Source organism: Curcuma longa, chromosome 9 (assembly GCF_044706935.1).
Source record: "Curcuma longa cultivar G26 ecotype Majalengka, Jawa Barat chromosome 9, ITB_CL_G26_1.1, whole genome shotgun sequence".
NCBI lineage: Eukaryota > Viridiplantae > Streptophyta > Magnoliopsida > Zingiberales > Zingiberaceae > Curcuma > Curcuma longa.
This window is the reverse complement of record NC_133869.1, coordinates 10,929,049-10,954,616: the sequence shown is the minus strand read 5'-3', so window position 1 is coordinate 10,954,616 and position 25,568 is coordinate 10,929,049. Positions and strand designations below refer to the sequence as shown.

Here is a 25,568-nt window from a genome sequence, read left to right as displayed (position 1 = left end):
ACAACATTTCATGCAAAATTTAGCCAATGATAGCCTTTCTAACACTTCTACCAGTAAAAGCCTAAGTAGTAGGCAGATAGCAAAATTTTGAGGCGAACAGAGGATAAGAGAATGTCGAAACTACAAAAGCATTAACACCACTAGGGACAGTTCAAACACTTCAATGCGACTTGAAAAAGAAAATTGTGTTGCTATTGTGATAACACAAACATGTGGGAAGGGGGATTTTAAATTTCTCTATTTTGTCAGAGATCCATTGTACCTAAGTCGAGTAGTAACAATGTTTTTTAAAGCATTATAATCATCATCATCAACAACCCGTGATGTTTCACGTACCAAAACAAGAAAGTACTAGCTATGATAAATCTTAAATGTTAGTAATTACTTGAAAAAATGTTTTAGTTAGATTCCACTATCTTACAGCTTATTACCAATTCACCACTATCACACAAGATCAATCTACTTTTTATGAACCAGGTAGTACCTTAATATTCCTTATTGCTGTAATGCTTTTCGAAGCACTTTTTGATAGGCTTTACCTAGGTATGATAGCTCTTTCCCCATATAATTGCAGAACAGCAGCATACAGGAGCAGATAACTCAAGTGCTGTTGGAGCGAATGATTGTTAATCGTCCCCATCCCTGGGGCTTACTCATCACTTTCATCGAACTGATCAGGGTATTTATTATTTTTTTACAGTTCGATTCTGTTAGGTTACCCTCGTAGCAATCTCAGCACGTATATATATACTAATTCTTGCCTATATGCAATACATTCAGAACCAGCGCTATGACTTTTGGAATTGTTCATTCACAAGATGCACTCCAGAGATTGAAAAGTTGTTTGAATCCGTGTCAAGGACCTGTGTCGGCCCCAAAGCTATGAATGATTCAATGGTATCGGGTAGTATCTGAGATGGCGGTCATTGATCTACATTTAAAATTGTTCATATGAATTAGATAGCCATGGAGACTTGACGAAACATCCAAGAAATATCACCAACAATATGGGTTTCTGGTTCATTATGAGATTCATTTGTATAGCTTCTTGTACCCTCCTCCCCCTTCTATTACCTAATATTAGTACAAAATTTTCCAACATTTTGATATCAATTTTGACACAACGATAAAGTTGTATGATTTGGAGATCTCGGAAATGATCTCTGGCAATGAGCAGGATTGGATTGTGTATAAAAGATTTTTTTCTCGGGATTTTATATTGACAGATGTTGTGTATCCGATTTTTTTTATTTTGATATCCTTGTGTAGAATAATAAAATCAAAACTATTGTTTGAGGCCCATATAAATAATAATATTTATGGTCGAAATTTGAATTACTGATAATAAAATGTGGATCAAGTCCCTGGACTAGAGCACCATAATAAGCAAGCATACTGTGGCTAAGTACAAAACACGTACAAGCATTTGCCACTTATCGTATCGTTACTTCGAAGTCTCCATCGAGAAAAACTTTAGAAACTTTGATGAAATCTGGCTCGGCACACGAATCGGTCTATTACTTTTGTTGAGGCAAACAAGTAGTCGTAACTCCTTTCACTATCAGCTGAAAAATGATCGATCGATCAATCAAACACAAAAGAACTATCAAAAAACTAATGCAAATAGCTGCAAAAGCTTACAAAATTAAATTGGTTCATCGCGTACCTCAAGATCTGGCAATTTATAGATGGATTGCTCCGTCAGCATTCGTGTAGTCGATATCCCTGTGAGCTTCACTCTCACAACAAATTTATCATGGCTCTGATATCGCTCAGGGAAAAAAAATCTTTTATTAATCAATCTACATGTCAATTTATTTATTTATTTATTTATAATAATTTAGAATAGTCTTTCTCTTGTTTCGTTTATCTACTAAATTCATAGCATAATTTGTACGAAAATAGTTATGCACATACTCTTAATGGAGCGATGTACTTGAGGTTCATCTCAGTTATTGCGAAAGAATTCCCAGTTCGAGCTACTGCATCTGCATTGATTCCTAGGGATCCCAGCAACTCGTGTTGAGCTGCCCCAACACGAATCGATACATACGTACATACATATATACATACATATATATGTTATGATGAGCTTCGTTAAGTTAGGAAATTTACCGTGTTGGCAATAGTTGGCATACACCGTATTGTTAACGTATCCAAATTGATCGAGTTCGTAGTCTCTGACTTTGAGCTCGACCTCAAAATATTTGTCCGTGCTACGAACAAATAGATAAAGTTAAAGATGATGATGTTAAATTATGAACATATATACACATATCGATCAAACCTCAAGTCAGGGATGGAAGCGAATGCCTTGGTGCTCTTCCGAATGTTTCTCTTCGTCAAACAAGAAACCATCATAGAAGGCTTGTTTTTCGATATTAGACATTGTCCGTGCGAAGAAGTAGAAGCTCTCGGGGGGAGGCAGTTAATCGAGGATGAGGATGAATGCGGAAGGAAAGAGTTCTTGAGGCCGTGGAGTAGGAGGAAATGTGCCGCCATCGATGATCGATGTGCTACAAATTCTTAGTGGGTGCTACAATTATTTTGCTTTGCTTTAATTTGGATGGTTTGTTTTTTATATACAAGTTCTCGTATCGTGAATCATTACTTTGAATTACACGGCGGAGATCCCTAACAACTTACTAATTGTTTTTTTTTTTAATTTTTAATTTCTTCTAATTTTTGGAAAGAATGATTTGAGCCGAAGGCTATTAATTGTCGGGACAATTGGAGAGCTCTCGGACAGTGATTGAGATTATTTGTAAATATTCAAACTATATGACTTTAAATATATAGAAATTTTCTATAAAAAAACTCTAAAATATATATGTGTTTAAGCTATATATATATATATATATATATATATATATAGCCGGAGACCGGCCGGGGAAGGACCGCCGGCGCCGGGCGGTCCTTCCCCGGCCGGTCTCCGGCCGGAATTTGGCCGGATTCCGGCCGCGATTTGGCCGGAAACGGCGCCAGTCACTGTGGTCTCGGTTTCCGGCCAAATTCGCTGCCGTCCGGCCATCTCCGGCCGCCGGACCAGGCCCGATCGACACGCCGACGAGTGGCGCGTCGATCGGGCCTGGTCCGGCGGTCGGAGATGGCCGGACGGCGATGAAATCGCGGCGGCAGTGGGCGTGGGTAGGAGAAGGTGCGGACGGGATCGCGTAGGGACGGTGCGCGGCTGATCAATTTCGTATATATATATATATATAATTTCTATCCTGCGCTCCGCTTCATCCGCTCCTCGTCCGCTCCTACTGACGTGGATTCCTTTTCTCGCTTCGTCCGCTTCTCCTTCGCCACGCAGCAAAAAAAAAAAGCCCAAATATTTCTCCCGCCACTGACAAAACAGACGTAAAACCCTAACCCAAGCACCCGAACCTCTTCTTGCGATTCCGCTTCCCCCTCGCACTCTTCTTCCTCACTTCTCCCTCTGGTCTTCTCCCCTCTGCTTGCCACGCACTCTTCTCTCCGCCGCGCCCTCTGCTCGCCGCCAGTCACGCACTCTTCTCCCTTTGCTCGGCGCCGCGCCCTTTGCTCTAGAAGGTTTTCTCGCTCGGGTTAGTTCGCCTCGCCCTCTGTTCAATCTATTCCAAATTTTTGGTTAACTGCAGTATGCTGTATTCCCTTTGCTTCTTCTTTTTTTTTGAAAGTGATCCATTTTTGAATCGAAAGTGATCCCTTTGCCTCTGTTCAATCTATTCCAGAAGGTTTTTTTTTGCAGTATGCTGTGTTCAATCTATTAAAACTGAAAGTAATCCATTTTTGAATTAACCTGGTCAATTGTTCTTTACATGCAGTTCCTTAGCCATCCTGTAATTTCTGATCTTGTAACTGAGAAAGATCAAAAGGTATGATCTTTACACTCAGTGCTATTGGTCATGAACATATTTGAGCTCGGTATAACTTTCGTTTTGCTGGAAATAACCACACCATGTTCTTTTATTACCTGACATTCACTTTAGGTAAACATGGAAGATTGTGTTTTTTAATAACTTATTTTACTATCCTGAGCACCGCTTCTTGCGCACCCCTGAGCACCGGCTGACGTGGCTTTTCCACGTGGAAATTCCTTCGCCGCGTCGTCCGCACATGAGAAAAGCTCCTCCGCTGCGAAGCCTCGATCCGCACCCAAAACTCCCGCAGCTAGGGTTCTCTCCGCGCGCCTCTCCTCCGCCGCTGCTCGCCGAATCTCCCCTCTTCGATTCTCTCCGCGCGCCTCTCCTCCACCGTTGCTCCCGCCTCTCCTCCGCGCTGCTCGCCGAATCTGCTCCCCAAAACTCTCCTCTTCGCAGCGGCGCTAGGGTTTCTCTCCGCGCGCCTCTCCTCCGCCGCTGCTCGCCGAAGCTGCTCCCGCCTCTCCTCGCGCTGCTCGCCGAAGCTGCTCCCGACCCTCTTCTTCCTCGACAAAGCCGAAGCTTCCGGCCTCTTCTTCCTCGACGAAGCTCGCCGTCACTGTTCGAAGAGACCAACGCTGCTCGAGAAGCCCTCTTCTGCCGAAGCTCCCGACGAAGCTCACAGTGCATCCGGCCCTCTTCTGCCGAAGCTCCGACGAAGCTCACAGTGCGTTGGCTTTTCCACGTCAGTGACTTTAGCGAAGAAATTCCACATCCCGCGCGTGAGCGCCTGCCTCGCTTCCGATTCTTTTCTGCCGAAGATATTCCACATCCCTGTCAGTCGAAGCTTTTCTGTCGAAGGTCCAAGGCGAGATTAGGGTTTCCTCTGCCACTCCCCTGCTTCCGATCCTTTTCTGCCGAAGCTCCAACCTCGGCTAGGGTTTCCATTACACAAGTGAAGAGGCCAAGAGACTCTCTCCCAAGAAGAAGCTGCCAGTGATGCAGCCATCAAGCTTGGCTCGAAGAAATCCTGATACGATGCTGTTGCTGGTACAGATGCCAATTAGAACAAGCATGAAGACGACGACACTGCCGGTGTTGCTTAGAATTGCTGACTTGTGCTCACTTAGAGGAAAACCTACCAGTTTTTGTTAGATAGCTTGGTCACTAGTTTTCTCTCTGCTATTGATGTAGAGGTGAAATGGATTAAATCAATCACCACTTTCTTTGTTCTTGAACCTAAATGAATGGAATGGATTGGAATGCTCATCTTTTTTCCAGCTTGCTGATTTGTTTGATATGTTACGACCATGCAATCTTCAGTCAACTTCATGAGGTAGAGTTGAATCTTTGTAATAAGAGGTAATGCAAAAATGTTTGGAGATTTTGTAAATTTCATAACTGAAAAGAAATCAAGAAATTGAGGTTTGAGAAGAAGATGCATATCAAATTCAAGCAGCTGCTTCTGATTGAACGATATCTACAAAGAAAAAAGAGGCGTTTTGGGGAGGAGCATATCCAAAAAAGAGGTGTTTGTTTGCACAATATTAGCAGTGATGATATTTTCTGCTTGTAAGAATTCTCAATGAAGTCTAACTAATTCATAGCTTATTTTTTTTGAGTCTCTAGTTTTTCTTGCAATTCTCATGAATCTATGAATGTTGAATTTACAAAAAGAATTGATCAACATTTGACGATACTGATTCACCTCAGGTGATCCACATCAATATTAGCCAATTTTGCCAACAATGAGTATGCATAAAGGCATGGCAATTGACCAATCTTGCTGAAAATTTTAAACATAATTTAGATGGCACAGTTAAGATATCGACTAGTGCTAACACCCCTAATGACAAAACAATTCTTGTTAATATGAAAACCTTAAATAAAGTTTGTACGCCACATCCACAGAAATTACAAGAAACATTTATACAGTGCACACCGCAAGAAATGCAGCTCTAGTTCTTAACAGCAAATTGTGAAGAGTTGTTGTTACAGAGGATTGTTACAAGGGATTTACAAGTCAATTGATTCACTGAGTCTCGTGCATATTGACCTTCCTCCTACCCATCAACCCGAAAGAAATGCAGCAGCTTTAGAACTTAACCAAATGAAGTCCAGTGGAGCATTTTTGAAGGTCTTCTGTTCTTCTTCTTCTTTGGATTAGCCAACATCTCTACCTCGTATAGAAGGATCCAGTGTTGAAGTCCAGTGGATGAAACGCCTGCAGTACAAAGGATGTCATTTAACAAAACCCAGATTCGAAGAACAACTGGGAAAAGAAAGATCAAATGTTGACGATAAATTACTCACTCCATTAGTGTTCCTACTGCTACAAGTTAAATTACCATCAAAATAGTGACGTTAACTTCTTTGGGAAATGCACAGGATTAAAAAACTGTCAGTGAATCAATTGTGAGAAGAGGAAAATTTAAGGTTAGTTCGATTGATATGCACTCAATTATTTTGTACCACAGAATAAGGTTAAACTATTTGTTTTCAGGCAATTTCCGGAAACTGAAAACTTGTTGCTTCAGAAGTTTCATTCAGGTAAGTGCTGTGGAACCTTCCTATCATAGTCAAAGTTAGGTAGAAACTTCTAGTAATAAACCTGAACAAGTATCACTAATTTCTGCAAGCTTTTTCTAATTACCATTACCTGGAAAACCCCTTCTAGTCATTCCTGAATCAAGAGCACAGCAATCTTATATATACTTGATCCCAGAAATGCCCATCTGTTTTAATTTCAACCATAGAGGCAAAACGAAAAAAAAAATACAAAAGCAATATAATTTCTAACCCATGCTAATAACTTGATGCATGAAGTTTGTCTCTTTACCCAAAGTATTGCTTTATTTATTATGGTTGAACTTCAACTGAGTCGATTATGTTAGTGAACTTCAACTGAGTTGATTATGTTATCAAAAAATCGGTTGAACCTATTAATTGCACATGAATATCTAGTATGTTATTTTATTAGTTTTCTCATTGAATTGCTTGCAGAATTCTGTAAAAGAATTATTTGCTGAGTTAGGCTAGTCGGTAGATTATAGGAAGCTGATACAGAAGATTGAATTCAAGTGTATCTGTTGTTCAATTATTTGCTGAGCATAAACAAGCAAAATAAGCTGTAATACCTTAGCAAGCTGCAAGAGGGAGAAAATAAGCTTCGGCGAGCAGCGCGAGGAGAGGCGGGAGCAGCTTCGGCGAGCAGCGGCGGAGGAGAGGTGCGCGGAGAGAAACAGCGCCGCTGCGAAGAGGAGAGTTTTGGGGAGCAGATTCGGCGAGTAGCGCGGAGGAGAGGCGGGAGCAACGGTGGAGGAGAGGCGCGCGGAGAGAATCGAAGAGGGGAGATTCGGCGAGCAGCGGCGGAGGAGAGGCGCGCGGAGAGAACCCTAGCTGCGGGAGTTTTGGGTGCGGATCGAGGCTTCGCAGCGGAGGAGCTTTTCTCATGTGCGGACGACGCGGCGAAGGAATTTCCACGTGGAAAAGCCACGTCAGCCGGTGCTCAGGGGTGCGCAAGAAGCGGTGCTCAGGATAGACTCTCTGTATATATATATATATATATATAGGGAATTGATATCCCGCGCGACGCTTCTGCGCGACTCATCCGCGATTCTGAGCTGGCATCGCGCGGTTCCTGCCGACGTGGCTGGCAGCGTGGCGAAGCGAAAATCGGAACGAAATTTATTCGCGCCTAAAGAGCGACGCGGGAAACCCTAAAGAGCGTGGCAGAAAACCCTAAAAGAAAACCTCTCGACCGCCTTTGCGTCGCTCCTCTCGCCGCTCTGCTCGCTCTGCCCGCCGGACGCGTCCGGCGACTCGCCGCGTCTTTCTCACCGTCGCGTGGCAAGCGAATCGCGCTGTCAAAAAACTCGCCGAGGTTAGGTTTTCCGCCTCCATCGTTGCCTCCATGCCCGTCCCTGTCCCTCACCGATCCCACGCTCGCCTCTCTGCCCGTCGCCCCACGCTCGCCTCTCTGCTCGTCGCCCGTTGTCCGTCGCCGCTGGCTAACCCTAAAACCCCTTGCTCGCCTCTCTGCTGTGTCGCCGTCGCCGAGGTTAGGCTTTCCGCCTCCGCCGTCGCCTCTCTGCGGCTTTGCTCTCGCAGTCGTCGGTCTCGTCCAACTCCGAGGGGATGCTCTGTTCGCGCTGCGGGAGAGTCTTTCGTCCTGACAACGTGCTTCAGAGTTGGGATCCGATTGTGAATCCCTGCACTTGGTTCCATATCACTTGCAACCAGGACAATCGCTTCTTAGCTTTTGATTTGTCTTAATTTTTGAAGGAATGTCTTTGGATTTGATTAGTCAATCTCAGTGTTATTCTTTCATTTATTTTTGAAGGATATAACTGGTTGTTTGTGGTATAAAATTGGAGACTGAAAAGCTTTTGAATAGGGAATTATAATCTCTAGGTATGCTAATTGTATGGAATATTTGTTTTCTTTATCATCATTCATTCCCATTTCATTTACCAATATTAGTTTATGCCATTTTAGAATTGTCTATTGACACTACCCATTATTTTTTAATTTATTAGATTAAATGAAGCAGTTATGCATTTTGGAGAAAGCATCAAAGAGATCATTAATGAAGAATTTGGTGATGGCATGTAAGTGAATCTGAAGCCTATCTTGTGTTATATTGTTGATACTGTTTCCTTTGTGACTTGAATGACCTTGAATGGCCTTATGTAGATTGTGTACAATTAACGCATTCCTACTTGAGGGACTACTGACCTTGAATAAATCTCCTAATATTAAATCAGGCCCAAGGTTAACTATGTGGTTTGCATTGTCTGCCAAGTAATTGGGTTGAATTCAAAAAACTGGTTGTAAAGAAAACTTGTTATCAGGCTTGGTGAGAGGATCAATAATTGTGTACTACTGAGGTCTTGAGCCATTAATTAACTGGTATTATCATTTTCTATCGTTGGATGTATCTCATTACTCAGCAAACAAGTAAAACCAGCTGGCTACAAGTAGCCATATTGCTAAAAGTTTGAAATGCTTAAGCAAACTTATCCTGGAAGTCTATGCTTATAAAACCAACACAAATGACCTACCATATCTGTTATAGAAATAATTATCAACTGCAAATGCTGAGGAAGATTCACAGTCAATCCTAGGATTCTAGCAGATTTGTGTACACTAATTTGCCTATTGCATGCCAGCTTTGAGGCAAGTTATTGCCTCTTCACACCTACTGAGACTTGTGAAATCTTACTATAATATAAAATTACATATGACTTCTTGCATTGGCTTCATGATGGTTCACCTCTCTTCTGATTCTTTTCCTTCAAGCTATTTTCTCCTCTTTCTTCCTCTCTCCTAGGGAACTGATATTTTAATGGCTGGTTTTACATTTCAGTATGTCGGCTATAGATTTCTACTGTTTGGTTAACAAAGTAAAGGGCGTTGACGGAAAAGATTGAGTGGTTGTTACTTTTGATGGCAAGTATCTGCCTTATTCTGAGCAGGTTAGTTGCTTACTTTGTTTTCAAAGCTTGCATTTGCATTTTTTTATGCTACTGTGCCTGTGAAGTGCAGACGAATATAATCCTCTCGTTTTGAGGAAGCATAGCTGGTTACATCTTTTTTCTGTGTGTTCTAATATACCAGGAATGCTATCGTCTCTAACTGGTTATCTAACTTCTAAGAACCACACAAATTTCAAAGTTAATGTCCTTAAATCTAGTCGTAGTTTATATAGATGCATTCATCACAAGCTCACTGGAAAAAAATTAATTTGTGGAGAATAACTTTATTTCAATGTTTGCTATTCATCTATTTATTCTAGCTGATGTTTGCCTCTTTCATTGTAACAGAAGTCTGAGCATATGGTTTCCAAATTGAAACAGTGATGGGGTTTGTTGGGTTCTTCGTCAAGCTGATTTTTATTCCGATCAACAACATCATCGTTGGTTCTGGTTAGGTAATTAATTGGACCGGTTCTCACTTATTTGAATTCAAAAATGTTGATTTTTGAAGCAGTTTATTAGAATCGATGATGTTCAAATATTTCTTCAGAATCAATGCTTGATTATTCTGGTTCTTTTGTTTGTCTCGTTACTATGGATCCAACACTTGCTTCGTTAATTTGATCCAAAAGCGTTTCTTTTCTTTTCTGTTTGAAACATATTGCTTTTACCAAATCTGATGAGGATGCTTGCCGGTTGATGAAACAATTTATGGAAGTTGAGATAACAATGTGGCCAGTGGTGTAAGGCAAAAGAAAAGTTTCCTACGAGGAAGTTGAGATAACAATTTATGGAAGTTAATTTCCATGTTTCCTACAAGGAAGAAGACAATGAAATAAGATGTTGGAAAGATTTCCCATTATGGACAGAGTTCAGAATTCTTTGCTCGTGTTTAGAATTTTCCTTGCTTTTTTTTAAAAAAGTTTTTCCCATTGTCCTGTAAGTTCACACACACACACACAAAAATTTAAAGTTGGTAGAAAATGAATAAATTTGTTTTTTAAGTGATCTAATTGCCTCTTTGTTCTCTGTTACATAATCAACTTCCTGCTTTTGGTTACTTGCTGCACTATCCTGCTCTGCAATTCAGTTTTTCATAGTTTCTCTTGTTTTCCCAAGTTGTAAGTTGCAGTTTGCATGGACATTTGTACTTGCAGGGGTTTCAACGGTTGAAGAAGCTCTGCCCAACAGCAAGACAACTCCCTGCAGTACCATCAGGATCTAATCGATCTATAACAATAGATGTTTCTACATCAGCTGGTCATGTAACAAACACAAGCCCTCTTCAAGCCAGGCTTCTCGTGGATTGGTGCTATCAGAATCCTCCAAATTCATGAGTCTTTACTCATCACTTAACATCTCAAAATTGAAGCTGAAACTGAAACACAAGCCTTCTTCAAGCCAAGCACGATTGATTTTGATTATTCTCAACCACAAAATTGTATTCTGTGTTGGGTTGGGTCAAAAACTATCATCTGCTAATATTCCCATTTACTTTTATTCTTTTATGTGACTTAGCAGTCCCCATGACACATCTGTACCAGTGTAATTTTGTTAATAAAGTCGTTGAAGATTGTTGATAAATCAAGGATTTTGATAGCATGATTGATTTTCGTTTCCAAAAAGCTAATGAATGCATCAGCGTTTAAAGACTCCGATGGATACCCCAATAAAAATATTGTAGTGTATTGATATTGAAGTCCAAATTTAGCTGATGATCCGAAGAGCATGATCCATTTTGATACATATGCGTGTTGTGAATAATACGTGTAGAGAAAATCTGTAATGAATATGAGACACAGATATCTAGATAACCATCTAGATGAGTATGAATCAGACAAGAATAGTATGAAACAAGGAAATTGCATATATGTGCTGTTCATGGAGAACCATTAATGTATCTATGAAATAGAACCTAATACCTATCACTGCCCATCGGCTTGAGAAGTCCTATACCAGTGGCACCTGAAAGTATCCATTCCAATTTGGAATTATTGAACATGCTCATTGTAGCAAGAAAAAGTAGTGTCACTCTAATTAAGAAGAAAACACGCAGAGGTTGTCATTGTTCTTAGCAGACCACAACAACCATTCCAACTTGGAATTATTGAACATGCTCATTGTAGCAAGAAAAAGTAGTGTCACTCTAATTAAGAAGAAAACACGCGGAAGTTGCCATTGTTCTTAGCAGACCACAACATAAAATTCCATAATGTAACATGTTACAGTAATGATGCACGGCAACTACCAATACATGGTTCAAACAAGTGTTCGAGAGCTTGCGAAAAGAAAAGGCTGGCATTTTATCACATCATGATCCATCTTGAGACTGAGGTTGCAACTTACGCGACCAGGATCTGTCTTTAGCCATAGGTGGTAGCTGCAGATTAGACACAGAAAAGCAAGTTGAATTAGATCGAGTATTGTAAAATGGAAGTGGCAGTTTAGCTATTCTTTCATTAGTTATGATTTATAGTTTATAATAGAAGTACAAAATGATGATGTGTAAATTGTCTTTGTATAATTAAAATAAATTCTATTCGAAATTCCATAATAAGATAAAATCAAATAGACAACACAAATTCCCTTTGGAAATCCAAAATAATTAAGAAAAAATAAGAGTTTTGAGGGAAAAAAAGAGTATAAACTTTTCTTTGAAAGAAATAGATGCATGCCTCTATAACTCAACTCCTCCTTGATTAAAAAGGAAAATTATTAAATGCATGTAATGTGATAATAAATAACATACATCATTTTTACGATTTTTTAGTAATTGTACTCATAATTTTTATGCACTTTGGATTAACTTTTAAATATAATTTTGAAAAATTATAATTTGGTTGCATGTTATTATTAATTGCCTGATCATCTTCGTAAGGGAAATCTATTTTATGAAACTGAAATTTCTAAAGAAGTTAGAATAATAATAATACAGAATTGAAATATTTGAACGCAAGAAAAAAAACCAAGAATATTTAGAATCAAATGCACATGTCGAGAAGCTTTATCATGTATGGCAAACAAATCATGGCACAAAATCATAAGCTCAATAGAAATGATTCCTAAAATCCTCAAAGCAAGCAAAATGAACAGAGTAGCAAACACAAGAAGGCAATCCCATCATTGAACATCTTCTAGGTTCGATTAGGAAAATTGCCACTTATTTTGCCCACCGCATGAAACAGTATGTAACAACGTGGGCATCACAAAACTTGGGGAAACCAGAAACTCACACAGTAGCAGAGACAAGCAAGGGTTGATCTAGCATCACCTAGTAAGGCTCCACCGGCGCCCTAAACTTTAAACCGGCATAAATTGCTGCATCGCCAAGCTCCTCTTCGATCCTAAGAAGCTGCGGGCAGCAAGATCAGGAACGCGTCAAATTATTTCATGTCAGGTGCTATATCATGAGTAAATACTATTCGCGATTAGAAGATCTAAGATTTCTACTAACAATTGACATGCTGGATGTCTTTTGTTGAATGTGTAAACTGACACTGGATTAATTAGGGCAGGAAGAAAGATAACTGAAATTGGATGGGATATCGAAAATCACTTGCCTGGTTGTACTTGGCAAGGCGTTCTGATCGGCATGGAGCTCCTGTTTTGGGGCGGGAAGGCGATTTTGGGGATTTAGTGTTAGCAAACCCTAAAACCTAGATGAAGGCGACGGGACGTGGCGACGGCGGCGATCGGGATGGGGAGGCGACGCAGGCGACGAGCTCTCTCAGGACGAGAGGCGACGGCGTCGTCAGCCCTCTCGTAGAGCTGCGAGATCGGCGGCGATGGGGGGCGACCAGAGGAAGAGGCGAGCAGAGGGCGCGACGGCGAGCAGAGGGAGAAGAGAGCAGAGCGCGGCGGCGATGGGGGGCGACGAGAGGGAGAGGCGAACAAAGGGTGCGACGGCGAGCAGAGGGAGAAGAGAGCAGAGCGCGGCGGCGGACAGTGGGAGAAGGGAGCACGGCGATTAGAGGAGAAGAGAGCAGCGACCGGCGCAGAGCAAAGTAGAGGGAGGAGGAGGAGGATCGCGATGGTTCTGGGGGAGGCGGCAACGAAAGGGGGAGGCGCGATTTTTGTATTTCGGCCAGCTTGCCACGGCGGACGCGATGACGCGGCGAGAAATTCCCAGCCACCTCAGCGTCGCGCAGGAGTCGCGCAGAGGGCGTCGCGCAGCACATCACTTCTGTATATATATATATATATATACAATAGTGCTATTATGGGCGCCTGGTTTGAGCGGCCTGTGCGCGCCCGCTGACGTGGACGCGACAGCTTGGCGAGTTGGGAGAGCGGGGCAACGAAGCCGCGGCGGGATTTTGGTTTCTCGAAATCCAAAACCAAAATACAGAACTCGAAATCGCGATCTAGGTTTTCCTCCTCCGAACCGAAGCTCCCGTCGCGTGCCGCTCCTCGACCCACTCTTCTTCCTCTCCTCTTCGCCTGCCCTAAACCCATCGCCGACCCTCTCTTCTTCCTCTCCTCTTCGCCTGCCCTACTCGCGAGCCGAAGGTCCTGACCGTCTCTGCTCCGTGAGCGCGGCGAAGGCCCCCTCCTCCTCCTCGAACGGCACCGACGGCGCAGCAGCTCCTGCCTCACCTTCCTAGAACGCTGTAAATATATACTTTTCCCTATGCATTACAAAGCACATTGGTTCTTGCTCGTGTATACTCCAAGCGAAAAATCTTTCACGCTGAAAAATTCTATTAGTAGCCCTATTTATAAAGGTGCAGCGAAGAAATTTGTAAGTTGGATAAAAAAAATAAGTTACTTTTATGTTTTAAAAATTTGTACACATCTTTTATGATTGATTTGATAAATATGTTTGTTTGAATTGGTTGTGCAGGTAAAATTTTTATCCAGATATCTTTGGAATGTGGAACAGTGTGATATTGGCATAGGTGAAGTAATTGCTGTAAAGAGTCGGCAACAAGGAAATGATTTGAATTGTGGTGTTTATGTTTGTCTATGGGGTGAATGTTTTGCCCGAGATAATCCAACATTTTGGAAACAAGAATGGGATACATCAATCGAAGGGTATAGAGCTCGGATTGCTTCGGCCATTTTGTCTGATAAACGAGGCTTGTTTAAAGGATTGAAATGATTTATCATACAAAATCAGTGTTTCGATGATTTGGTATAACAGTTGTTAAGTTTTGGTGATGATGGAGATATAATTATGTTTTAAATTGATATCATGATATTATGAATGTGTTCTTTGGTGGGATGATAATTTCATGTTTGATGTATGAATTGGCCTTTAAGTGTTAGATTTATGGTATTAGTCTTGCCCTTTTCTTCTTGTATTTTTGTAGTGATGGTATGTTACTCGTGCCTGAAGATCATTACGAAATTATAGCGTGTCTTAATCAATCAGACGATTGATTAAAGCTCCATATAATCGATCGGTTGATCGATTAAATGTCGTAGCATGTCTTAATCGATCAGTAATCGATCGTCCGATCGATTAAATGTCGCAACATGATTCCTCAGAAAGCTTGTAATCGATCAAGGGATCGATTAACGCTCAACTCAGAAAGCCATGTAATCGATCAAGTGATCGATTACACTTGTACATAATCGATCAAGCAATCGATTATGGTGGGTTAATCGATCCATCCACCGATTACATTGAAGTGATCCACCGATTACACTGAAGTGATTCGACTAAATACTAATAAGTACCAAAAAATGGTCGGTTAAGTACTGAAAATAGTCTCTTGTTTATGAAAATGGCTGGCCAAGTACCGAAAATGACTAGTCAAATACCGAAAATGGCTGGCCAAGTACCAAAAATGGTTGGCTAAGTACCAAAAATGATCGGTTAAGTACTAAAATGGCTAAGTACCAAAAATGGTCGGCTAAGTACAAAAAATAGCTGACTAAGTACCAAATATGATCGACTAAGTACCAAAAATGATCGACTAAGTACCAAAAATGATCGGCTAAGTATCAAAAATGGTCGGGTAAGTACCAAAAATGGTCGGCTAAGTACCGAAAATGGTCTCTTATTTATGAAATAGGTTGAGAATATAATTTTGGTCATAATTTGTCTACAAGGCTTTGTCCATAATTTGCCCGTCTCATTCAATAGGTCGAGAATATATTTTTTCTGAGATAGAAATATACTTTTCTTGCTTCTTATAATTTCAACGCCTAAAAAATACTTTAGCACCCCTAAGTCTTTTGTATGAAATTGAGTAAGAATGAAAGACTTTCCCATAGTATCACTTCCAGTGATAACAATATTATCTATATACACAACCAACAGAATGACACCAACTTTTGACCGCATGTAGAATACAGAATGATCAGACATGCTTTTCACCATGCTAAATTTTTCAATAACTTGACTAAACTTTCCAAACCAAGCACGAGGGCTCTGTTTCAAACCATACAAAGATTATCTAAGATGACACACTCGCCCTAGCTCCCCCTGAGCAATAAAACCAGGAGGTTGCTCCATATACACCTCCTCCTGAAGATCACCATAAAGAAAAACATTCTTGCTATCAAGTTGATGTAAAGGCCAATGATGAGTAGCAGCCAGTGAAATAAATAATCGAATTGATGTGAACTTTGCAACAGGAGAAAAAGTATCCGAATAATCCATACTATATATTTGAGCATAGCCCTTAGCAACAAGACTGACTTTTAGTCTAGCAACTGATCCATCCGGGTTGACTTTAATTGTGAATATCCATTTGCATTCAATAGCCTGTTTGCCAAAATGTAGATCAACCAAGTCCCAAGTGTCATTATCATCCAAAGCTTTCATTTCCTCTATCATTCTCTTTCCAATCAGGATGAGATATGGCCTCACGGGCAGTTTTAGGAATAGAAATAGAATCAAGTGAAGTAATAAAAGAGCAAGAAGAAGACGTCAAGCCGTTATAGGAAACAAAAGAAGAAATATGATAAGTGCACAGACGTTTACCTTTACGTAATGCAATAGGAAGATTATCACTCGGAGGTGGATCTGATGACGAAGTAGTAGGTGCAGGACATAATCAAGAGGTTGACGCCTGGAGTATACTTGAATAATAGGAGGCTTGTCAGCAGCCGATTCTAAAACATGTGCGGATGGTGTGATAGAATATACCAATAAATCATCTTCCTTTTGAGAAGTCGGGCTAAGTGAGGATGAGAAATAAGGTGTGTCTTCCATGAATGTGACATCAATCGAGACAAGATATTTATTAATACTGGGACAATAACACCTATAACTTTTTTGAAGACGAGAATAACTAAGAAAGATACACTTCAAAGACTTGAGATTTAATTTAGTAGCATGTGGATAAACATCCCGAACAAAACAAGTGCTACAAAATATCCTAGGATTAATAGAAAATGACTTATTTGAAAACAGAACTTTGTAAGAGATCTCACCATGAAGAACAGATGATGACATGCGGTTAATAAGAAAACATGTTGTAGAAACTACATTTGCCCAAAAAGATTTGGGAACATTCATTTGAAATAAAAGAGTCCTTGCAGTCTCAAGAAGATGTCTGTTCTTACGCTCAACCACAATATTTTGGGATGGAGTATCAACACATGAGGTTTCATGAAACATATCCTTCTGACTCATGTAAGAGTGAAATAGATTAGACATATATTCCCTAGTATTATCACTTCGTAAAGTACGGATGGACATATTGAATTGAGTTTTAATCTCGACACAAAATACACAATAGAGAAAATAATTTAGAATAATTTTTTATTAAATTTAACCAGGTTACACGAGAATAATCATTTACAAAAGTGACAAAATACCTAAAATCAGATTTAGACAAAATAATACAAGGATCTCAAATATCAGAGTAAACTAACTGAAAAGGACTAAAAGCGCGTTTATTTATTCTTAAACTCGAACTAAGACGGTGATGCTTTGCAAACTGACATGACTCACAATTTAAAGAAGACACCCTACTATATTATGGGCAAAGCTTCTTAAGCAAAGAAAGAGATGGATGACCTAATCTACAATGAGCCTCGAAAGGAGAAGTTACACTCGAGCAAGCAAGGGATCTTGGGACAGATGGGTCTGTAGGGTCTAAAGGATGATACTTTCCATCCTTTTAAACCCATGATCTTTCCCATGTGTTTTAGATGTGGGACTATGTTTGCACCTTTGCAACCCAACAATCCCCCCCTCAAACAAAGGACCACAGACCCCCTTTCAAACGGAAAGTCTCCGTTTGATGTCTGAATCTTCGACCCACCAGGACTTCCTGCCCCTCGGTCCACCCTGACCTACTAGGACTTCCTGCCCAGCCGCAACCAGGACTTCCTGCCCCTCGGTCCACCCGACCTACTAGGACTTCCTGCCCAGCCGCAACCAGGACTTCATGCCCCTCGGTCTACCCGACCTACTAGGACTTCCTGCCCGGTGTCTGGTCCTCTTGATTCAAACACGGGAGTCCCTACTTCCTTTGTTTTTAAGGTTCAACCCACATGGTTAGATCCGGATCATGGCTCATCCGGCGGTTAGTCCGGTGAAGAGCGGCCTGGCTCTGATACCAATTGTAGGGTCTAAAGGATGTTCGTATCTCCACAATGGCATGAAAGATTGTAGAGACCTCCCAACTCATGTCCTTTACCAATAATCTTCTTCGTCAAAAGATTCTGAAATAAATAATGATCGGAAAAAAATGAGATGTAACAGTTAAGATTACGAGTTAATTGACTAACAGAGAGCAAATTAAAAGATAAATTAGGTCAATGTAAGACAGAGGATAAAGAAAGTAAAGGAGTAGGATTGATAGTGCCAGACCCACGAACACAAGGAGACCCATTAGCTAAAGTAACAATCGTAGTGTTAGATTGGAGTGAAAAAGTAGAAAAAAGACTAGAATTACTTGTCATATGATCCGTGACCTCAAAATCAATGACCCATTTAGAGGATGAGAAAGCAAGACATGTGTTGTGGTTATCTGAATCAACAATGCAGTGATAGAGGAAGATGCAGATTTGAGTGATTCCTGATATTGAGAGTTCAGAGTAGTGATTGAGTTGTTCCAGGTTGTCTGCTGCGAAAGTCTGGATTGCCTTAGGACATACTTGGGAGACAAGAGTCGCAGAGCCTCAAAAGTGGACTCCAAAAATACACCTATACAATGTTCCCGGGCCCGCACTAGAGGGGACTACCAGAAGTGCAACAACTCGTGAAGTTCCGAAAGAAGAAGTCAGCATCCTGTGAAAATTCATTTGTAGAGATAAGAACTGATTTCTCAGGGATATCATTAGTCGATGCAATATGAGCCAAGTGTTTTTGCTGATTTTTATATTGAAGCTTTCTGCACTCGAATTTTGTATGGTCTGGCTTACGACAATAGTTGCATATAATATCATTAGAATTTGGCATTCGAGTTTCAATGTTTTGTGAGCCTCCTCTTTTGTTTCCATTGTAAATAGTTGATTTTTTAGACACATAATTAGTATTGCGACTCACCAAAGCACCACTAAGTAGACCCGACCACGGGCCGGGTCCAGCCCGGACCCGGACCGGGTCAACGGGCCGGTTGGCCCGTTGACCCGGTTAGTCGGGCCGAACCGGAACCGGCCCGGTAGGATGCCGGGCCAGTTACGGTTCAAGCCGTTTGGAACCGGCGGACCGCCGGTTAACCGGCGGTTCATTGGGTTTTTTTTTTATTTTATGATTTTTTTTCATTTATATATATTATCAATACATTTTTATATAAAATATATTTATTTTTATTTAATTAAATTATAATTTAACATGTCGTTGCTAAGGATCGAACCAAGACATCTCGGGACACAAGCGCATATACTCACCACTATTCTACAACACCTTTTGTTCATAAAATTAATATAATTTTATATATACTATATTTATATTTATTTAATTCAATTTTAATACGCTTCTCACCAGTCAAAGACGGGACGAATTGTATGTGCCAATGACTTTTATACATAATTTCAATACGATATTATATATAATATAGTTATATATTTATTTCAAATATATTATAATACGCGATTGGTGGAGATTGAACTGAGAGTTCCGCATGAGAAATGGATACAGAGACCACTATACTACAACATCTTTAGTAAACTTATTCAATAAATTTATTTATATATTTATTTCAAAATTATATTTACATGCCGTTAGTGAGGATCAAACCAGAGTCTCCCGCATGAGAGAAAGGAATACGCACCACTAAACTACATCGACTTTTCTCTCTTTTTTCAATATTTCTTTTATATATATTTTAAATTTTTAATATAATAATCTCGAACCGTCGTGAATCGTGAACCGTAACCGTCTTGGGCGGTTAAGGTTAAGGGTCGACCTGCCATGAACCGTCGAACCGGCGGTTCCGAACCGTCGAACCGGCGGTTCTGAACCGTGGTCGGGTCTACCACTAAGTGGAATAGGAGTATTATTTTCTGTATAGAGAATGCGACTAAATATATCTTGTAAGGAGACCTCAGAACCAGAGAGTATTTGTGATTTGGCAGATTCAAAGTCAGGAGATAAGCCAGCAAGAAAGCTCATGATCACCATCTGCTCTCTTTGGCGTTGCTGAATCTTCACATCAGGGCTAAAGGGTAGCAACATATTAAGCTCCTCATATGTCTTCTTGAATGTCATAAAATAATTAGCAAGTGGTTGATCTTGCTTTTCCACACGGTAAAAAGCTTTGCAAACCTTATACATACGGGAGATATTCCCTTTTCCAGAATACAAAAATTCTAGATAATCCATTGTTAAAACTATCTTAACCTCAAAGAAAACATGTACAAGGTTTATATAGCCAACATAACCCTAAAATCATAAGAAAAAAAAAAGACCTATCTACCCCTGCTTCTCACAACACTCCCCCTCAAGTTGAACATATATATCAAACATGTTCAACTTGCTAAGAACAAAATTAAACATAGCTTGGGGTAGAACCTTCGTAAACATATCAGCAAGTTGGTCCTCAGATTTGACATAAGGCAAACATAGCTCTCCGGAATCAAGTCTCTCCCGAATAAAGTGTTGATCAATCTCGATATGTTTAGTTCGGTCATGTTGTACTGGATTATTTGCAATATTGATTGCAGCCTTGTTGTCACAATAGAGCCTGAGGGGTAATTCTGCTTTTAATCCCATGTCTTCCAACAAAAAATACAACCACAACATTTCTGCAAGACCATGTGTCATGGCTCGATATTTTGTTTCAGTACTAGACCGTGCACAAATATTTTGTTTCTTTCTTCTCCAAGTTACTAGGTTTCCTCCCAAAAAAGTGCAATAGCCAGAAGTAGATCGTCTATCATCTCGAGAACCAGCTCAATCTGCATCAGAATAACATTCCATCTTCAGATTACCACCTCCTTTGAACAACAAGCTTTTTCTTGGACATGACTTCAAGTACCTTAAAATCCTGTCAACAGTTTTCATATGAACAGTTTTAGGAGCATGCATGTACTGGCTCATCACACTAACAACATAGGTAATGTCAGATCTAGTCATAGACAAATATAGTAATTTTTCAACCAACCTTTGATATGTTCTCTTTTCCAGACTTGTAAGATCTTCCCCATTAGAACTAGTAAGATCAAGATTTACTTATATAGGAGTAGATGCTGGTCGACAACTCAACTTCTCTATCTCTTTGAGTAAATCTAACACATACTTTCTCTGACATATATAAATTTCTTCTTGAGATCGAACAACTTCAATACTAAGGAAGTACCTCAATAGTCCAAGATCTTTAATTTCAAATTCTGATATTAACTTGGGCTTAAGAGTCTGGATTTCAGCTTCGTCATCACCTGTAACTATCATATCATCAACATAAACCAAGAGAATGGTAGTTCTGCCTTCTTTCCTTTTAACAAAAAGTGTATGATCAACATTTCCTTGTTTAAAGTCAAACAATATCATGACTTTGCAAAATCTATCAAACCATGCTCTAAGAGATTATTTAAGCTCATACAAAGCTTTTCTTTGCCTGCAAACTTTTTCTTTTGTTTCGATTCCAGGAGGTGGCAACATGTAGACTTCTTCATGAAGATCACCATTCAAAAAAGCATTTTTAACATCTAGCTGAAATAGAAGTCAATCATATTGAGCAGCAAGAGAAAGAATTACTCTGATCGAATTCAATTTTGCAACTAGAGCAAAAGTCTCCAAGTAATCCACCTCATATGTTTGAGTGAATCCCTTGACAACAAGTCTGGCTTTATATTTGACCACTTCACCCTCTGAATTATACTTGATAGCATAGACCCATTTAGAACCAACCAAGTTCTTTTTCTTTAGAGGATCAACTAATAGTTGTACAAAATTTTCCAACATTTGGATATCAATTTTGACACAATCTCCGGCAAAGCAGGATTGGATTGTGTATAAAAGATTTTTTTCTCGGGATTTTATATTGACAGATGTTGTGTATCCGACTTTTTTATTTTGATATCCTTGTGTATAATAATAAAATCAAAAATACTATTAAAGGCCCATGTAAATAATATTTATGGTCGAAATTTGAATTACTGATAATAAAATGTGGATGAAGATCAAACATTGAACCATCAGATGAAATGAAACTATTAAGTCCCTGGACTGGAGCACCATAATAAGCATACTGTGGCTAAGTACAAAACACGTACAAGCATTTGATGCTCATCGGTATCGCTACTTCGAAGGCTCCATCGAGAAAAACTTTAGCAACTTTGATGAAATCTGGTTCGGCACACGAATCGGTCTATTACTTTTGTTGAGGCAAACACTAGTCGTAACTCCTTTCACTATCAGCTGAAAAATGATCGATCGATCGATCAATCAAACACAAAAGAATTATAAAAAAAAAACCAATACTAATTGCTGCAAAAGCTTACAAAATTAAATTGGTTCATCGCGTACCTCAAGATCTGGCAATTTATAGATGGATTGCTCCGTCAGCATTCGTGTAGTCGATATCCCTGTGAGCTTCACTCTCACAACAAATTTATCATGGCTCTGATATCGCTCAGAAAAAAAAATCTTTTATTAATCAATCTCTTCTCTTGTTTCATTTATCTAATAAATTCATAGCATAATTTGTACGAAAATAGTTATGCACATACTCTTAATGGAGCGATGTACTTGAGGTTCATCTCAGTTATTGCGAAAGAATTCCCAGTTCGAGCTACTGCATCTGCATTGATTCCTAGGGATCCCAGCAACTCGTGTTGAGCTGCCCCAACACGAATCGATACATACGTACATACATATATGCATACATATATATGTTATGATGAGCTTCGTTAAGTTAGGAAATTTACCGTGTTGACAGTAGTCGGCATACACCGTATTGTTAACGTATCCAAATTGATCGAGTTCGTAGTCTCTGACTTTGAGCTCGACCTCAAAATATTTGTCCGTGCTACGAATAAATAGATAAAGTTAAAGATGATGATGTTAAATTATGAACATATATACACATATCGATCAAACCTCAAGGCAGGGATGGAAGCGAATGCCTTGGTGCTCTTCCAAACGTTTCTCTTCATCGAACAAGAAACCATCATAGAAGGCTTGTTTTTCGATATTAGACATTGTCTGTGCGAAGAAGTAGAAGCTCTCGGGGGGAGGCAGTTAATCGAAGATGAGGAGGAATGCAGAAGGAAAGAGTTCTTGAGGCCGTGGAGTAGGAGGAAATGTGCCGCCATCGATGATCGATGTGCTACAAATTCTTTGTTGGTGCTACAATTGTTTTGCTTTGCTTTAATTTGGATGGTTTGTTTTTTATATACAAGTTCTCGTATCGTGAATCATTAATTTGAATCACACGGCGGAGATCCCTAACAGCTTACTAATTGTTTTTTTTTTATTTTTAATTTCTTCTATTTTTTGGATTGAATGATTTGAGTCGAAGGCTATCAATTCTGGGGGACAATAATGGAGAGCTCTCGGACAGTGATTGAGATTATTTGTAAATATTCAAACTATATGTGCTTAAATATATAGAAATTTAAAAAAAAAACTCTAAAATATATGTGTTTAAGCTATATATATATATATATATATATATATATATATATATATATATATATATATATATATATATATATATATATATATTTTAAATATCTAAGGATTAAGTTCTAATTTCAGTGAATTAACGGGCCTAAGAATGTTAAACTTGATGTGCCATTTGCTACGAGTGTTTTTTGATTTACTCTAATGGTCGGTGAAAAATTTTCATAGAAATGAACCCATCATCTCCAAAATTAATCGATGTAAATTGAATATCTAATATCAATTTAAAAAACATAGACTTTGCACGTTATAATCGATTCCTTCATGAGTGAGTTGTATCGAGCACCCCTGTAAATTGGATTGGGTCTCAAACAAAACCTAATTTTACACTTTTAGGGTTGATGAGCACTTGTTTAGGTTGGATAGTAATTTATATGTGTGAAACCGTTCTAGAGGAGTCGTTAATGACGATTTTACCTTTTGCTATCAAAAATAACTTGTATGTAAAAAAGAGACCGAACACAAATATTAATTGGGTTAGACGGACTAAACATAGAATCAAAAGGATATACTTTATCATATTTTTCATTTTAAAAATATTCTTATTTTAACACTATTATAATAGTTAAAATCAAAACTCATACAATAATATTAAATTAATTTTGGTAAATTTAAATAATTTTAATTAAATTAATAAAATAGAGAGTAATTAGATAGTGTCGTAATTTGGATTTAAAAAAACTAAAATGATTTATTTTAATAAGTTAACATAAAAAATGAATTTATTTGGTGGCATAGTTTGTTTGGTTTTAAGCACGTCTTTCATTTTGTTCTTGATAATCTAAATATTAAATTCTTACAACTCAATTTTTTTGGAAGCGATCGATATGATCTAATATCATTAAATGAATTCTAATGGATGATCTAAATATCATAAAATTTTTAAATTCTTAAATATAATATATGAGATTTAAATACTCATTAATTGAAAAAGTCTATTTCATCTTTTATCATTGCACTGTAGCTGCAATGGCATGTGTCCTCCTTATTGTTAGAGGTCGATGACTTCGAAGGTTACCAAGTGCATTAATTAATTTCTAAATAAATGTACGATGTGTCTTGGAAGACGACATTGCATTTTCCATGATAAACCCACAAATATAAATTATTTTTCAAAGACTTTTCTAAAGCTTGGAGACAAGAAAAAGAAAGCTATTACTCATTGCGATTGCGAGTGGATTCCGATAATTTGGACTCGGAGTTAGACAGATCATGAGTGGTTCCTCACCGTGTCACAATTCACATGAAAGTGAGGGACTATAGATATGGATGACAATTTCCTCCAAATCCGATGAAAAATCTGATATCCGACTTGAATGACAGAGAATATGAAAGAATTTTTAAATCCAATTAAGTAATTGAATATAAAATTTTTTAAATTTGAGCAGGAAAGTGGATCTGATAAAATCCTATCATAACCAACCCAAATATCCAATTAAATTATTTATTTATATATCTATATATATAGGTCATTAATTAAAAAAATAAATTAATAAATTTGATCTTTTTCTTTTCAACTTCTCTTGCTTTTGTTGAATAATAATAATTAGATTGAATAAATAAAATTATTAATATAAAAGATATTAATTGTAAGGTGTAAAAGAAGCATATATATGTAGATAAATATCTGATCCTCTCATGGATTGTGTGTTAACTGTAAGATGTAAAAGGAGCTAAACAAATATGTGCTATTCTGAAATCTCTGTTATGTGATAAATTACTAACATATAGTTCGGTCTTCACAATGTAATGTGTTTCACGATGTTGTCGAAGTTCCAATGATAGTGAGGCAAGGCTTTGAACTCATAAAGGAGCTCGCTATAGATATCGAGTTATAGGTCGTAACAACCTAAGCGCAAATATAAGCCGTCAACAAACTCAATTTCAAATGTGTTATGAAGCTCCTCCATTAGCTTCAATGCTAGTTCAAGAGGCAAGGCTTCAAATTCATAAAGGAGCTCGCTATAGATATCGAGTTATAGGTCGTAACAACCTAAGCACAAATATAAGCCATCAACAAACTCAATTTCAAATGTGTTGTGGAGCTCCTCCGTCAGTTTCAGTGCTAGTTCAAGAGGCAAGGCTTCAAATTCACAAAGGAACTCGCTATAGATATCGAGTTATAGATCGTAACAACCTAAACACAAATATAAGCCATCAACAAACTCAATTTCAAATGTGTTGTGGAGCTCCTCCGTCAGTTTCAGTGCTAGT

General features: G+C 38.9%; 3 protein-coding genes across 5 annotated transcripts in view; 1 reads left to right on the top strand and 2 right to left on the bottom strand.

Moving 5' to 3' along the window:
- Positions 1 to 1,164, top strand: part of LOC141834681 (uncharacterized) — a 34,883-nt gene extending 33,719 nt beyond the window's left edge. For all 3 annotated transcript variants that reach the window (XM_074722017.1, XM_074722018.1, XM_074722016.1), the window contains exons 50-51: positions 575 to 679; positions 781 to 1,164. In XM_074722017.1, the coding sequence (XP_074578118.1) occupies positions 575 to 679; positions 781 to 915 (240 nt within the window). In that variant the 3' untranslated portion in view covers positions 916 to 1,164. The remainder of the gene's footprint in view (positions 1 to 574; positions 680 to 780) is intronic.
- A 353-nt stretch (positions 1,165 to 1,517) lies between these two features.
- On the bottom strand, positions 1,518 to 2,502 carry LOC141834333 (acyl-acyl carrier protein thioesterase TE3, chloroplastic-like). Its single transcript, XM_074721710.1, has 5 exons — positions 2,288 to 2,502; positions 2,116 to 2,216; positions 1,918 to 2,027; positions 1,667 to 1,762; positions 1,518 to 1,565 (listed from the first exon to the last, which is right to left on the bottom strand). Exons 1-5 carry the CDS (start codon positions 2,500 to 2,502, stop codon positions 1,518 to 1,520), a joined length of 570 nt encoding a protein of 189 aa, XP_074577811.1.
- A 19,466-nt stretch (positions 2,503 to 21,968) lies between these two features.
- LOC141834318 (acyl-acyl carrier protein thioesterase ATL4, chloroplastic-like) lies at positions 21,969 to 22,984 on the bottom strand. The gene is made up of 5 exons (XM_074721692.1): positions 22,770 to 22,984; positions 22,598 to 22,698; positions 22,400 to 22,509; positions 22,197 to 22,292; positions 21,969 to 22,088 (listed from the first exon to the last, which is right to left on the bottom strand). Exons 1-5 carry the CDS (start codon positions 22,982 to 22,984, stop codon positions 21,969 to 21,971), a joined length of 642 nt encoding a protein of 213 aa, XP_074577793.1.
- Positions 22,985 to 25,568: the final 2,584 nt, after the last annotated feature.

Excerpts from the sequence above, each read along its gene's own strand:
- LOC141834318 (XM_074721692.1), bottom strand. The coding sequence starts at position 22,984 with ATGGCGGCACATTTCCTCCTACTCCACGGCCTCAAGAACTCTTTCCTT. Across the intron at positions 22,293-22,399 it reads AGTACATCGCTCCATTAAGA|AGCCATGATAAATTTGTTGT; the intron begins GTATGTGCATAA and ends GAGCGATATCAG. Across the intron at positions 22,089-22,196 it reads ATAAATTGCCAGATCTTGAG|CTGATAGTGAAAGGAGTTAC; the intron begins GTACGCGATGAA and ends ATCATTTTTCAG.
- LOC141834333 (XM_074721710.1), bottom strand. The coding sequence starts at position 2,502 with ATGGCGGCACATTTCCTCCTACTCCACGGCCTCAAGAACTCTTTCCTT. Across the intron at positions 1,763-1,917 it reads AGTACATCGCTCCATTAAGA|AGCCATGATAAATTTGTTGT; the intron begins GTATGTGCATAA and ends GAGCGATATCAG. Across the intron at positions 1,566-1,666 it reads ATAAATTGCCAGATCTTGAG|CTGATAGTGAAAGGAGTTAC; the intron begins GTACGCGATGAA and ends ATCATTTTTCAG.